This window comes from Urocampus carinirostris, chromosome 10 (assembly GCF_059441175.1).
Source record: "Urocampus carinirostris isolate Australia breed hairy pipefish chromosome 10, RoL_Ucar_1.0, whole genome shotgun sequence".
Classification (NCBI taxonomy): domain Eukaryota; kingdom Metazoa; phylum Chordata; class Actinopteri; order Syngnathiformes; family Syngnathidae; genus Urocampus; species Urocampus carinirostris.
The window spans coordinates 42,846,798-42,863,685 of NC_142358.1; the positions used below are offsets into that span (position 1 = coordinate 42,846,798).

Below are 16,888 nucleotides of genomic sequence, written 5' to 3' on the forward strand. Positions count from 1 at the left end.
AATGCAAATGTGGTACAAACAAGGTGATTCAAGGTCGCCCACATTTGCATAGGCAGCCGCCAAATATCCAAATGAAAATGGAAATGCATTTGTATTGTTGAGCCATCTGCTAACTGCACATTTGACCTTGTTTTGGTGAGCTATTGTGTTTTTGCTCTAGGGATGCACGATAATTATCGGACCGATAACCGACAAGTACGATATCACGGTTATCGGCCTGTTGGAAGAAAAACTGGATATAGAGTCACTTTTAGCAATGCTATATTTGTTCAGCTAGCAAGACTTATTAAAAAGATTCCAAGCATTTCGGTTTATGTTTAGAATAGATTTTATTTATTTATTAGAAGTAGGAACACAACTTGGTCTTGTAGCCTCTTTACCTCTATGTATTACGCGTGAGGCGCATGAGAGCTTTGCTTGTTAGAAAGACTAAGCATTTCATCTCCACCCTAAAAATACATTTGGATGTTTTATACAAGTGGTAGTTGGTCTTGTCACCTCTCTACCTCTTCATACGGTTTGTGAGACACTGGAGGGCGCAGCTGAGATCAAGATGTGTACAGGCTGTTGTGATGGTACAAGCTTCTGAGCTTTAGCGAGTATTATATAGAATAGTAGCAAGACAATTTGGTCATGTCTTCTCTCTACCTCTTCATACGGTTGGTGAGACACTGAGGAGCGCAGCAGAGATCATGATGTGTACAGGTTGTTTTGATGATATAAGCTTCTGAGCTTTAGCGAGTATTATATAGAATAGTAGCAAGACAATTTGGTCATGTCTCCTCTCTACCTCTTCCAACGGTTGGTGAGACACTGGGGAGCGCAGCTGAGATCTTGATGTGTACAGGCTGTTTTGATGATACGAGCTTCTAAACTTTAGCGAGTATTATATAGAATAGAAGCGAGACAATTTGGTCATGTCTCCTCTCTACCTCTTCATACAGGTTGTGAGACACTGGAGGGTGCAGCTGAAATCATGATGTGTACAGGCTGTTTTGATGATACAAGCTTCTGAGCTTTAGAGAGTACTATATAGAATAGGAGCAAGACAATTTGGTCATGTCTCCTCCCTACCTCTTCATGACATGCATGAGGCACTGAAGATCTGGTTTTGAAATGTTCACAATTAACTGACAGATTAAGTCCCTGTTTTTAAAACTCAATGTGATTTTTAGTTTTGTTGTATTACTGTAGTTTTCATTTGGCAGTAGTATTTTTGTGTCATTTTGTAGTATTTATGTAGTATGTCCAGAGTATAATATTTGTGGTATTACCATAATGTATTTTTTATGTTATTTCTGTTGTGATATTTCTGGAGAAGTATTTGTGTATTAATGATTTACTGTTGTGGTTTATTTTTAGTATTCCCGTGGAAGTATTTTTGAAGTACTGTATTTACATAGTAGGATTTCTGTAGTATTATGTATTTTTCTTCAATATCTTTGTAATATGACTGTCGTAGTATTTTTGTAGTATTTATTTTCTTTTCGGAATAAAAGCAAAAAAATAGTTCCCTTTTCTTAATCATATATATTTTGGGGGGCTGGTCATTTTGTAGTATTTCTGTAGTATTTCCAGAGTATAGCATTTGTGGTATTACCATAAATGTATTTTTTATGTTTTTCTAGAGTAGTATTTTTGTATTATTTATCGTTGTGGTATATTTTTAGTATTTTTAGTATTTCTGTGGAAGTATTTTTGAAACTATTGTATTTACATAGTAGGATTTCTGTAGTATTATGTATTTTTCTTCAATATCTGTGTAATATTACTGTCGTAGTATTTTTGTAGTATTTATTTTCTTTTCGGAATAAAAGCAAAAAAATAGTTCATAATCTATAATCATATATATTTTTGGGGCTGGTCATTTTGTAGTATTTTTGTATAATTTACTGATGTGGTACATTTTTAGTGTTTCTGTGGAAGTATTTTTGAAGTACAGTATTTACATATCAGGATTTCTGTAGTATTATGTATTTTTCTTAAATATTTTTGTAATATTACTGTCGTAGTATTTTTGTAGTATTTATTTTCATTTCAAAATAAAAGCAAACAAATAGGTCCCTTTTCTTAATCATGATATATTTTTGGCATGGTCATTTTGTAGTATTTTTGTCGTAGTATTTTGATTGTAGATACACAAAAGGATAAGGATGAAGGTGGACGCAAAATAATATTTATTAGTCCTTCTTTTATATATATTGTCGTTCCATCTTGACCATTTTCCTTTAGCGGGCCGGATGAAAACAACTAGGAAGGCCGCAAAGGCCCGCGAGCCTTAGTTTGCCCACTGCTGACCTATATAATGCTGTTATTAGTATCGTTCTCCATTGGTTATAGGTAGAGATTTATGATCGAAGCAACATAATAGAAGAAGAAATGAGACACCATTTACCTTCAAGGCTCAAAGAGCAATCCTTGTTATTTTCTTTTTGCTATTTTTTTACCCACTTTGTCTCAGTTGCCGTCGGCAACAGAGATACGGTCGGCGTGGTGATGGAAAGAGGATGGATGGGGGGATGGGGAGGAGGATGTAGTGGCGACAGCTTCCTGTCTCGGGTGACGGGTGACAAGTCAACTTACCAGACACAACTAAAACAAAAAAAAGACACAAACACAAAAAGCTCAATGAACAATGTCAAAATAAAGGGATGTTCGTGGGCAGGAGAATTTTCACAATTCCGAAACATGGCAACCCTAAAACACAATTGGCGGAAAATGACGAAAAATACACGTTACCTCAAAAAAACGGTCAAGTCATGAATCTCAGAGGGTCATTCATCTCAATCCTATATTGTCACGGTTGCCACGGCGCCCAATTGGCCCCGACCAATGTGGCGCCAGCTTCTGTAACAATTGCCAGGGCGCCCAATTGGCCCCGCCCGTGTGACGTCAGCTGCAGCTTGTTGACAGATTGGATCCCTGTCAGTATTTCAACTCTGTCCTGTCAGTCCCCTGTTGTCGGTCCGTCTGCGAATCTGTGTTGTACACAGCAAGCCCTTTTTCGCCTGTCCTGGGTTTTTGCTCCTGTTTTTCTCCCGCTATGATCTGTTTTAAGTCTCCAGTCCCGAATGACGACCTGTTTTGATCTCGACCACGTCTGTTCTCCCGTCCTGGATAACGACTCATTTTCTGATCTCGACCACGTTTTTGCTCTCCTGTCCCGGCTACTGACCCTTTTTTCGTTCCCAACACCGCCATTGCTCGCCACGGAAGTCCCACTTCCGCGTACAGAGCGATCTGCTCCCCGCGACCAGCGATCACCGGGTCGTGTGTGCAATCCTTTCCTTTTTTCCCAATAAAACGGAGAGAAACGTAACGCAAGTGGGTCCTGTCTCCGTTCTGGTCTTGACATATCTATTTTTCTTTATTATTTGAGATTGCTGATTATCATTCATTGGTTTTTCAAGATCAAAATACTTTTCTAGTAAAGAAAATAATCCCCCCTCCCCCAATTTTTTTTTTGTCCTAAAAACATACCCCATTTGTCACGGTTGCCATGGCACCAAATTGGGCCCGCCCATGTGGCGCCAGACGCGGCTCGTTGACAGATTGGCTTTCCATTTATTTAAGCTCAGTGCTCTCATTTTTCCTTTGTCAGTCCGTCAACGAACCTCTGCCCCGCAAGACGTAGGTTTTGACTCGGTCCTGTTCATGTTGGTATTTCCTGTCCGGTATTGTTCCCGTTTATTTTTGTCCTGTTTAATATCAATTTCTAGTTTTGTTCCCGTCTATTTTTGTCCTGTTTATTATTCTCTACAGTTTTCGTTCTTGCCTTGTTTGTCCTGTTTATTTTCGATTTCCTGTTTCATTATCAATCCTGTCTGTCCGTCCTGTCCGGTATCGACCCCATCCGTCTGATATCCACTCGGGCAAATGGTATCGATCTCGTCAGCCTCTGCCTTCCTATGATTTCACGCCAGACTGCTGCTTAACGTGCTTGACTCCCCATTTCACAGTTCTGAGGTCATGAGATCGATCTTCCATGTGTGGAGTTTGCATGTTCTCCCTGTGCTTGCGTGGGTTTCCTCCGGGCACTCCGGTTTCCTCCCACATTCCAAAAACATGCATGTTAGGGTAATTGGCCGGTACAAATTGTCCCACGTGTCCCTACCCACTGCCCGAAGACAGCTGGGATGGGCTCCAGCACCCCCGCGACCCTACTGATGATAAGCGGTGCAGATAATGGATGGATAGATGGATGGATCCTCAGTCAAAACTGGCAGATAACTACTACCGTAAATTCCGGACTATAGAGCGCACCTGATTATAAGCCGCACCCACCACATTTTAAGAGGATAACTGCTTTTGTACTTACACAAACCGCACCTGCATATAAGCCGCATGCGCCCACATTAAAACATGCAACACAATCACAAAATTGACCCAAACCCGATTTTGAGTCCCGCGATTGTTGTTTGAACAAATTTATTGACACTAATAACAGCAAACAAATAATGTGAGGTTTGAACAACCCTTCTCGACAATCTTAACAGCAATCAAGCATAGTCATAATTTCGTTATGTAACATCTTTGTTAGTGTCAATAACGTACACAGTCCAAAAACAACAGCCGGCAAATTGAACGTAAAATGATACCGGTACTTAAGATATGACGCAGACCTGAATAAAGTATATTTCCAAAGGTAAGGGTGGGAAAAATAAATATCCACTATTGTTCGCTGCGTCCACAAACAAGTCTCACCTTTACTCCCCTTCCCATCAGCCCCTGTTGTATTCGCCCCTTCTTTTTGATTCTCCCGTGGAAAACATATCAGAATAAGTTTCTAAAATAAATACATGACAAAAATATACAGTTGCAAATACATATTATACATGGTTACACATATTTACAAGGGAAGACGGTACACCGAGAGAGTTTTCAAAGCTTTAATAATAATATTATAACTTTCATCCCAAACCGTGTCTGTGAGGGGTAGCAAAATGCTACTAGGAACACGCTCACAACACAAGGAAACGGGTCTGTTAAAAAAAAAATTACGGTACTTGTAAAAATCATGGTAAACCGTGCTCATCTTCCTCCTTATAACTGACGTCATTAAAGTCGTCTTCCCTAGTATGGGAAAGAGACTTTGTCATATAGACGTCGTCCCACGCTCCTATATTCAAAAACACGCTAGCATATATTCCAGCGGTCTAAATTTTACCTTTTGTACTCGAACGCCATACACAAATTGGCCGCATCACTGAATAAGCCGCAGGGTTGAACATTTTGGAAAAAAGTAGCGGCTTATAGTCCGGAATTTACGGTAATTCCATAAGACTCTACTGATAGATTCATGAAGCATTATTACCATGAATGATGACTTTTTTTTATGAAACCTTTTTAGTTCAAACAAATTTTGAAAATTGTATTTACGGCATCGGAATGCCCATTTCGGGCCTCATTTTTAGAATCATGATTTCAATACCGACTAGGACTTTGCAAGGATCGGCACGAACGCTGGAAAAAAAATTGTTGCCAGAAAAAAATCCCTTAGGAGGTCCAGATTGGGGGAATTAACAAGATTAATGTCGACGGACTCCCGTCGGGGATTGTTTGCATGTGTTTGGTTTGTCGTACAAAGAAGAATGTCTGTCTTTTTTCTTTTTCTCTTTTTTTTTTCCAAAACGCTTCTGAAGGTTTTATCAAGCGCCTGCAAGCTGCTGACAAGAAAGTTCTCGCCTTGAAGTCTCCTTCAAGGCCCTCGCTGAAGTCTCGAAACCCCCAAAAACTGAAGAAAATAACACATCGTCAACATGGTTTTGACGTCCCCTAATCTTTAAAGGGACAGTGTGTAATAATGCCGCCCTAAAGTCTCTTAGAACGGAGCACTTGAAGGATACCATTCGGAATCCTACTTTTATATTTTTAGGGAGGAATTCTAGCAAGTGACAACCGAAGACAAAGCTCGCATGATACGCCCGGAGCAGCTGAAAAGAACCAATAGTTGGAGTAGGTCAGAGCTGGTGTACGCGGCTAGAGGGAGAAAGGAGTAAAAAGGCCAGTAAAATATTCAATTTGTCAAGCGTAGACATCCTAAATCCCCTCGACCCTACAGAGGATAAGCGGTGCAGATAATGGATGGATAGACATCCCAAATCAGAAACAAGTGTGTGGCTAGAGAATGAAACAGTGAGAAGAAAGTGGAGGACACTTGAATCATTTGGCTGTGGAAGATGAGAGACACTGAAGGACAGGGCGGGAACAGCTGAAAATATCAATAATGTAGGAGGGGAGCTGTAGCATGCAGCTAAGCGGTTTACATGAATGGCTAGAGAATGAAACAGTGGAAACAAGTGTACGAGGCGGAGTCAAGGGGCAAGCCGTAAAATGTAATAGAGTCGCTTAAATTACAGGCTTTAGAAGAAACCTGTGGAAAAGCGGGAGATTCCCAAATCACAGGGCTGTAGGAGGAAAGTGACAATGAAGGACAAAGCAGGAACATGTGTGTGGCTAGAGAATGAAACAGTGAGAAGAAAGTGGAAGACACCTGAATCATGTGGCTGTGAAAGGTGAGACACACTGAAGGACTAAGCAAGAACAGCTAAAAATAATAATAATAATAGCTAGTAGGGCAGCTGTAGCATGCAGAGGCTAGAGAATGAAACAATAGAAACAAGTGAAAGATGCGGAATCACGGGGGAAGCCGTAAAATGTAGTTGAGCCGCTTAAATTACTGGCTTTAGAAGGAACCTGTGGGAAAAAAGCGGGTTGTGGGAGGAAAAGTGACAGTGAAGGACAAAGTAGGAACGTGTGTGTGGCTAGAGAATGAAACAGTGGGAAGAAAGTGGAAGACACTTGAATTTTTTGGCTGTGGAAGGTGAGAGACACTGAAGGACAAAGCAGGAACAACTATCAATATCAATAGCTGCTAGCAGAGGAGATGCAGCCAAGTGGCTTATATGAGTGGCTAGACAAGGAAACTGTAGAAAACAGTGGGGGATGCCTGAATAATGAATCTGTGAATGGGAAGTGACACTGAAAGACAAAGTATACAAAGTTATCAATTTCTCTCTCTCTCTCTCTCTCTCTCTCTCTCTCTCTCTCTCTCTCTCTCTCTCTCTCTCTCTCTCTCTCTCTCTCTCTCTCTCTCTCTCTCTCTCTCTCTCTCTCTCTCTCTCTCTCTCTCTCTCTCTCTCTCTCTCTCTCTCTCTCTCTCTCTCTCTCTCTCTCTCTCTCTCTCTCTCTCTCTCTCTCATCAACAGGATCAGAAATCCCCTAAAATCTCCCGTTTTTCGCGTGTTTATGTATATAATCTTCTAAAACATCAGAAATCTGACTACTACTAAAGACGGCTAACGTTAAGCTACCGTCTTAACGGACTTTGTTGGATTTCCGCCGTCAATTACCAGGAATATTTATCTTGACATATTTATACGTCGTCGCCGAGAGAGACGCGTGTAAAAAAACAATCGGCCCATTTAGCGAGCGCAAAAAAACGGCGGTTTAAAAAAAAAAAAAACAGCCCGCGGCTAAGCTAGCACACTGACGACATTGTCTGAGCGCCGAGGGTGTGAAAATGAAACGCACCCCCGTCGCCAAATTCCTGTGCCGGGCTCAAAGGGGATATAGCGTGAAGGGGTCGGTGTCGTTTTCTCCTGAGCTGGAAAATGACTCAAAACTGTTGAAATACACTCAAGTATAGTCTGAATTACTGAAAAGTACTCCGAGTTCTAAAAGGGGAATAGAAAAAAACTCTAAAAAAAAGTACACAAAATACTACAAGGCAATCAACAGTACTGAAACATACTAAAATGTTCTGAAAAGTAGTCAAAAAGCAGTAAAAAGTAGTAACTCATACCAAAAGTAATGGAAAGCACTAAAAAGTACTAAGAGTATTAAAAAGTACTAATAGGTTTTAAAACAACAAACCAACGGTATTTTAGTACTAAAAACTACTAAAAGGTGTTTTAAAACATACATAAGAGTATAAAAAAACATTACTAAAAGCATTAAGGTGTAATGGAAAGTGCTAAAAAGTACTAAGAGTATTAAAAAGTACTAAAATGTTTTAAAACAACAAACCAACAGTACTTTAGTACTAAAAAGTACTAAAAAGTGTTTTGTAACATACATACAAGTTTAAAAAACGTTACTTAAAGTAATAAGGAGTAGTGAAAAGCACTAATAAGTAGTAGCTCATGAGGAAAGTAATGGAAAACACTAAAAAGTAATAATAGTATGAAAAAGTACTTCAAGGTTTTAAAACATCCGCGAATGTGAATAAAACAACAGTATTTTAGTACTAAAAAGTACTAAAAAGTGTTTTATAACTTACATACAAGTATAAAAACATTACTGAATGTATTAAGGAGTGGTGAAAAACACTAAAAAGTAGTAACTCATACGAAAAAGTAATGGAAAGCACTAAAACGTACTAAGGGTATTAAAAAGTACTAAAAGGTTTTAAAACATACACAAATGTGAAAAAAACAACAACGGTATTTTCGTACTAAATAGTGTTTTATAACTTACATACAAGTATAAAAACATAACTGAACGTATTAAGGAGTAGTGTAAAACACTAAAAAGTAGTAACTCATACTGAAAAGTAATGGTATTAAAAGTAGTAATAGGTTTTAAAACAACAAACCAACAGTATTTTAGTACTAAAAACTACTAAAAAGTGTTTTATAACATACATAAGAGTATAAAAAAACATTACTAAAAGTATTAAGGAGTAATGGAAAGCGCTAAAAAGTAGTAGCTCATCAGGAAAGTAATGGAAAACACTAAAAAGTACTAAGAGTATGAAAAAGTACTTCAAGGTTTTAAAACATCCGCGAATGTGAAAAAACCAACAGTATTTTAGTACTAAAAAGTACTAAAAAGTGTTTTATAACATACATAAGAGTATAAAAAAACATTACTAAAAGTATTAAGGAGTAATGGAAAGCACTGAAAAGTACTAAGAGTATTAAAAAGTACTTGAAGGTTTTAAAACAACAAACCAACAGTATTTTAGAACTAAAAAGTACTAAAAAGTGATCTATAACGTACATACAAGTATAAACAAACATTACTAAAAGTATTAAGGAGTAATGAAAAGCACTAAAAAGCACTAAGAGTATTAAAAATTACTAAAACGTTTTAAAACAACAGACCAACAGTATTTTAGTACTAAAAAGTACTAAAAAGTGTTTTATAACATACATAAAAGTATAAAAAAAAACATTACTAAAAGTATTAAGGAGTAATGGAAAGTACTAAAAAGTACTAAGAGCATTAAAAAGTACTAAAATGTTTTAACACAACAAACCAACAGTATTTTAGTACTAAAAATTGTTTTATAACATACATACAAGCATAAAAAAAACATTACTAAAAGTATTAAGGAGTAATAAGTAGTAACTCATACGAAAAAGTCATGGAAAGCACTAAAAAGTACTATGAGTATGAAAACGTACTAAAAGGTTTTAAAACATATACAAATGTGAAAAGAAAACAACAACAGTATTTTAGTACTAAAAAGTACTAAAAAGTGTTTTATAACATACATACAAGTATAAAAACATTACTGAAACTTTTAAGGAGTAGAGAAAAGCACTAAAAAGTAGTAACTCATAAGAAAAGTAATAGAAAGCACTAAAAAGTACTAAGAGTATTAAAAAGTACTAAAAGGTTTTAAAACATACTCACACAAACAGTATTTTTTGTACTAAAAGTACTAATAAGTGTTTTTAACACACATAAAAGTTTATAAACATTACTAAAAGTATTAAGGAGTAGTGAAAAGCACTATAAAGTAGTAACTGATAAGGAAAGTAATGGATAACACTAAAAAGTACTAAGAGTATTAAAAAGTACTAAAAGGTTTTAAAACAACAAACCAACGGTATTTTAGTACTAAAAAGTACTAAAAGTGATTTATAACGTACATACAAGTACAAAAAATATTACTAAAAGTATTAAGGAGTAGTGAAAAGCAGTAAAAAGTAGTAACTTATACGACAAAGTAATGGAAAGCACTAAAAAGTACTAAGAGTATTAAAAAGTACTAATTTCTTCAAGATACAGAATTGTACTCAATTACATTTTTGAGTGGAAGTACAATCTTGGCAACTAGATTCACTTGATATCATTGGAAATTATTTGAATGCAACACAAACTTTTTATTCTTTTTTCCGTGTTTTTTTTTTCTACTTTTTTTAAAATTCCTTTAAAAAAAATCTGTGTTTATTTTTTCCTAGCTTTTACTTTTTTCTTTTTGTTCTCTATTTACTTTTTTCCTTTGTTTCTTTCTTTTCTTTTTTTCTGGCTTTTTTTCTAAATTTTTCCCCTCCTTTTTCTCTTCCTTTTGTTTCTTTTTTTCTCAGCTTTTCACTACTTTTTCATTTTGGTATTTTTTTTCTTTTTTGTTCTATTCCCCCTTCCTTTAAGTCATTTTGTGCATTTTTTACATAATAGTTGGTCATGTAGGGATGAAAGAAACAAAAACAACCCGAAGAGTCGTTTAGGACCCAAAAGAGCCGGTTCCTTTTAGCGAGCCGAGCCGAAGAAGCCGCTTCTTGAAAAACTCTACTGACTTTACTCAACTTCAATCTACTTCGACCTTGACTTCAAAATACAGCATTTAGAAAACAGCGTCAGGGGAACCCGTGGATTTTGACCTTCATGCACTGTAACTTTGACTTAATTGGCTTCTTAATGAGCAATTTCGAGCCCTGATTTTTGTGCGCTGGCTAGATTTTCTTGTGCGCTGAGAATGTGCGGGCAGTGCGCGAAGAAGTACTGAAGAAACATGTATTTGGCCTAGAGACGATGGGCACCACCAGGCTCTCCTCGCCCAAGACAAACCACAGGAAACGGTGACCAATGGTAGTTAAGGGATCCAACTGAGCCAGTTCTTCTCCGCGAGTAAAAAATCAAACATTGTCAAGGATTTCAAGCACCCGTACGCTGCTAGCGAACCCTAATTAGTGCGACGCAACAATCGATGATGAAATGAATGGTCAACGCTTTTAATCGATTTGTTGTTGCAGCCCTAAACCTCTCGAGTCCCTGAGCCAATTTCGCCGAAATTAGGAAATAATTGCAAAGGGTAACCGGGTGAAGATGAAGCGGGGTCTGGGGGAGGGGCTTGGGGTCTGGGGGCGGGGCTTCACCTGCCTCTATTTGAAACGACGTAAACATGGTTGACATCCATTACACGTGGGCGGCCATCTTTTAGACCCCCCTCCACTTTAACATCCGACCAATGAGGTAAAATAGCCCCTTTGTTGTCAAGGGGACCTCGATCAGTTCTTTCTTTATATTGGAAGAGTTAATAGGCCCGAGACGGATAACTTGAAGATGTTAGCTTAAAACAATTCCCGCGAGTTATTCCACGAAAATGGAATCGATATCGGAGTTGAGCTCGTATCTTGGAGTGATTAGAAATCAATCGGCTAATTGAGTGGAGCTAGCGCCGGGTAATAAGCTAGCTAGGAAGGCCACATGCGCAAAAAAAATGGGCGTTCACTTAAAAGCTTGAAGCAAAATTGTTTAAGAGAAAGAAGAAAGAAAAGGAAAAAAAAGGAGAAATCAGGAAAAAAGAAAGAAAGGAAAAAAAATAATAAAAAAGGCAAAAGAAGAAAAACGCAAGAAAAAAGAACTAAATATTAAAAGAGACAAATATGAATAAAAGTAATGAAAATGAAAAGGAAAAAAAAGGGAAAAAATCAGGGAAAATAAAGAAAAGCTAAAAAAAAGAAATGGAAACCGGGGGGAAGTGACGAGAAAAATAAAGATAAAAAACTGAAGAAGAAAAAAGATAGAAAAAAATTGAGAAAAATGAAAAAAGGAAGAAAAGAAAAAAGGAAAAATCAGGAAAGAAAGGAAAGAGGAAAAAGAAAAAAATGAAATACATAATAAAAAAGCACAATGAGGAAAAAGCAAGGGAAAAAAAACTAAAAATTAAGAGACAAAAATAAATAAGTCATAAAAATAAAAAGTAAAAAATAAAGAAAAGCTGAAAAAAGAAATGGAAACCAGTGGAAGAAATTGGAAAATATACAGATAAAAAAACGAAGAAGAAAAAAGAAAGAAAAAAAGGAGAAAACATGAAAAAAAAGACAGGAAGAAGCCGTAGCAGCCAGATGGGTGACAAAGCGAATTTCTCAATAAACAAGTATTTTCAAAAATGCATGTGGATATCACAAATATGTATCTCGCTTATATTTTCAATTCTTTAAAGAGTTGTTTTAGCATTAGCAGCCCCGAAATAAAACACTTTGTCCCTTTAAACTTTTAGGATGGGACCTCAAACAATGGCAGTGTCGGAAGCAGAAAAACAGGTCAGAAGCCGGGATAGAAGAGCAAAAACGTGATCGGGATCGGAAACAAGTCGAAAGCCAGGAGAAGAAAACAGACGTGGTCAAGATCAAAAAACGGATCGTTATTCGGGACGGGAGAGCAGACGTGGTCGAGACCAAAACAAATCGTAGCGGGAGACAAGCAGGAGCAAAAACACGGGATAGGCGAAAAAGGACTTGCCGTGTAAAAACAGAGATTCGCAGACAGACCGACCAAAGGGGACTGACAGGACAGAGTTTAAATACTGACAGGGGGCCGATTGGCCACCATGGCAACCGTGACATACTGGCGGGGCCACTTGGGCGCCATGGCAACCGTGACAGTCGTCCGGTGAACGATGGAAAAAACGGATTGTAACAATAAATAAATAATGCAGCACAACCAAATAATCCACTTTTAAAATAAGGATTTTCAAAAAAATGGCAACAAAAGAAAGCATCATCTTACCAGGGGTCTGCAACCTATGACACGCGTGCCAGCAGTGGCACGCGAAGGGTTAACCAATGGCACGCGAGCGCAGGGCAAAATAATAATGATTTTTTTTTTTAATTGCGCATTTTTAGGTTAAATTTAGACATTTTCAGTGGCGCACTGTGTTGTTTAGAGGCTTTACGGTAGCCCCCCTCCGTGTACGAGTGTGTGTCTGCACAGCGACTCGCAGAAGAGGAAAAATTCGTGTTTTGATATTACAATCGAAAGATCAATCTTCTTGTATCAGACTCACGAAATCACATTCTTGAAAAAATATCGGAAAATCCGACACAAAAACCGTTCTTACCGTGGACGGTGAGGCTCGCCGAGGCTTCCGCCTTGCCCACCATGTTTTCGGCCACGCAGGTATAAGATCCCACGTCGGCTGAAGTTAATCGTCGGATCTTCAGGGTGTGGTCTTCTCGGATTTCGTACCTAGGATCGGGATTTTAGTCCGATTTTGACGAAAGTTGTGATATCGGTGACGGGTTCGATACCTGGCCTTGGGCAGATCGCCGTCGTCTTTGCGCCATCGCACCGTCGGAACCGGGTCGCCTCGAGCTTCGCACCGGAACTCCACGCTTTGGTCCACCAGAACCACCTGGTTGCCGGGGCGACGGACAAAACTGGGGCGCTCTGCGAGGAATGTTAGGAAGTTAGCATTATTTTGCCCGATTGAAACCTAGAAACGCCACAGGGGGATTGCACGAAAGAGGAATAAAGAAATCCGGGATAACTAAATAGGCTCACCTTCATCTAGTCTGGCTATGTCAAGATGGGATAAATTGGTTGCACGAAAGAAGAATAAAGAAATCCGGGATAACTGAATAAGCTCAGCTTCACCTAGTCTGGCTATGTCAAGCCGGTTGAAGATATTTGGGATGGATGGGTTGCACGAAAGACGAATAAAGAAATTATGGATAACTTAAAAAGCTCAGTGTCATCTAGTCTGGCTATATCAAGCCGGTTGAATATATTTGGGATAAGAGGGTTGCACAGAAGAGGAATAAAGAAATCTGGGATAACTGAATAAAGAAATCCAGGATAAGTGAATAAGCTCAGGTTCATCTAGTCTGGCTATGTCAAGCCGGTTGAAGATATTTGGGATAAATGGGTTGCACAGAAGAGGAATAAAGAAATCTGGGATAACTGAATAAGCTCAGCTTCATCTAGTCTGGCTATGTCAAGATGGGATAAATTGGTTGCACGAAAGAAGAATAAAGAAATCCGGGATAACTGAATAAGCTCAGCTTCACCTAGTCTGGCTATGTCAAGCCGGTTGAAGATATTTGGGATGGATAGGTTGCACGAAAGAGGAATAAAGAAATTCTGGATAACTTAAAAAGCTCAGTGTCATCTAGTCTGGCTATATCAAGCCAGTTGAATATATTTGGGATAAGAGGGTTGCACAGAAGAGGAATAAAGAAATCTGGGATAACTGAATAAAGAAATCCAGGATAAGTGAATAAGCTCAGGTTCATCTAGTCTGGCTATGTCAAGCCGGTTGAAGATATTTGGGATAAATGGGTTGCACAGAAGAGGAATAAAGAAATCTGGGATAACTGAATAAGCTCAGCTTCATCTAGTCTGGCTATGTCAAGATGGTTGAAGATATTTGGGATCAATGGGTTGCACAAAAGATGAATAAAGAAATCCGGGATAACTGAATAAGCTCAGCTTCATCTAGTCTGGCTTGCCTAGTATACACTGAAAACAGGTCGTTAGCCAGGACAGGAGAGCATACGTGGTCGGGATCAAAAACGTAGCCAGAGACAAACGGGGAGATCAGAACGGGCAGGTGAAAACACGGGTGCAAAAATGGGACAGGCGGGAGTAAGGGTCAAAAAAGGCTTGCCTTGGAACAAAAGAGGTTCGCAGACGGACTGACAAACGGAGAGTGATTATATATATATATCTATATATATAGATATATATATAGAAACAAAAACAAAAGAAAAATAAAACAGCTGCAAGGTATAACATTTCAATTCATCTCACAGACGGGAACAAAAAACATTTGAGAGTAACTTTGGCCAAGAAAGAAATGAAACTCATAAGTCAAAAGTAAGAAAAGTAAGGAAGTCAAGCGCCATTTTTATGAACTTGTAAACGAATTGGACGGCGGCCTTTTGGACGGAAATTTTGTTAAAGGTTATGTTGTCTGGAATGAAAACCATCCATAAAAAAAAATCATTAAAAAAAAAAAAGCCAGACGGGATATAATGAAGAGGAATCGAAACAGTATCGGTGACGAAAAGAAAGTCCATATTACCCAGAACGGTGAGTTCGGCGACTTCGCTTTCCCGTTCGCCGACCATGTTTGTTCCCACGCAGACGTATTTCCCGGCGTCGCTTTTCCTGGCGTTGGTGATCATTAGCTTCCCGCCCCGGATCTGAAAACGGGAAAAAAAAAACGATATTGATTCATTTTTGGATTGAAAAACAGACAGGATCGATACCAGACACTGGAGACTGGAGTCTGATATGAAACAGGACGAGATAGACGGAAACGATACCAGGCACTGGAGACCGATATGAAACAGGACGAGATAGACGGAAACGATACCAGACACTGGAAACTGGAGTTTGATATCAAACAGGACGAGATAGACGGAAACGATACCAGACACTGGAAACTGGAGTTTGATATAAAACAGGACGAGATAGACGGAAACGATACCAGGCAGTGGAGACTGATATGAAACAGGACGAGATAGACGGAACGATACCAGACACTGGAGACTGGAGTTTGATATGAAACAGGACGAGATGGACAGGAACGATACCAGGCACTGGAGACTGGAGACCAATATCAAACAGGACTAGTTAGATGGGATTGATACCAGACACTGGAAACTGGAGTTTGATATGAAACAGGACGAGATAGACGGAAACGATACCAAACACGGGAGACTGGAGTCTGATATGAAACAGGACGAGATAGACAGAAACGATACCAGGCACTGGAGACTGGAGACCGATATGAAACAGGATGAGATAGACAGGACCGATACCAGGCATTGGAGACTGGAGACCGATATCAAACAGGACGAGATGGACGGAAACGATACCAAACACGGGAGACTGGAGTTTGATATGAAACAGGATGAGATAGACAGGACCGATACCAGGCATTGGAGACTGGAGACCGATATCAAACAGGACGAGATGGACGGAAACGATACCAAACACGGGAGACTGGAGTCTGATATGAAACAGAACGAGATAGACGGAAACGATACCAGGCACTGGAGACTGGAGACCGATATGAAACAGGACGAGATAGACGGAAACGATACCAGACACTGGAAAATGGAATTTGATATTAAAGAGGACGAGATAGACGGGAACAATACCAAACACTGGAGACTGGAGTTTGATATGAAACAGGATGAGATAGACAGGACCGATACCAGGCATTGGAGACTGGAGACCGATATCAAACAGGACGAGATGGACGGAAACGATACCAGACACTGGAGACTGGAGTCTGATATGAAACAGGACGAGATAGACGGAAACGATACCAGGCACTGGAGACCGATATGAAACAGGACGAGATAGACGGAAACGATACCAGACACTGGAAACTGGAGTTTGATATCAAACAGGACGAGATAGACGGAAACGATACCAGGCACTGGAGACCGATACGAAACAGGGCGAGATAGACGGAAACGATACCAGACACTGGAGACTGGAGTCTGATATGAAACAGGACGAGATAGACGGAAACGATACCAGGCACTGGAGACCGATACGAAACAGGACGAGATAGACGGAAACGATACCAGACACTGGAAACTGGAGTTTGATATCAAACAGGACGAGATAGACGGAAACGATACCAGGCACTGGAGACCGATACGAAACAGGGCGAGATAGACGGAAACGATACCAGACACTGGAAACTGGAGTTTGATATAAAACAGGACGAGATAGACGGAAACGATACCAGGCACTGGAGACCGATACGAAACAGGACGAGATAGACGGAAACGATACCAGACACTGGAAACTGGAGTTTGATATCAAACAGGACGAGATAGACGGAAACGATACCAGGCACTGGAGACCGATACGAAACAGGGCGAGATAGACGGAAACGATACCAGACACT

General features: G+C 39.3%; 1 protein-coding gene across 1 annotated transcript in view; it reads right to left on the reverse strand.

Moving 5' to 3' along the window:
* LOC148358976 (roundabout homolog 1-like) overlaps positions 1-16,888 on the reverse strand; it is a 362,675-nt gene that overhangs the window by 55,936 nt on the left and 289,851 nt on the right. The window contains 3 exon segments of the mRNA XM_088345902.1: positions 13,076-13,203; positions 13,266-13,404; positions 15,041-15,161. Coding sequence (XP_088202028.1) covers positions 13,076-13,203; positions 13,266-13,404; positions 15,041-15,161 — 388 coding nt within the window.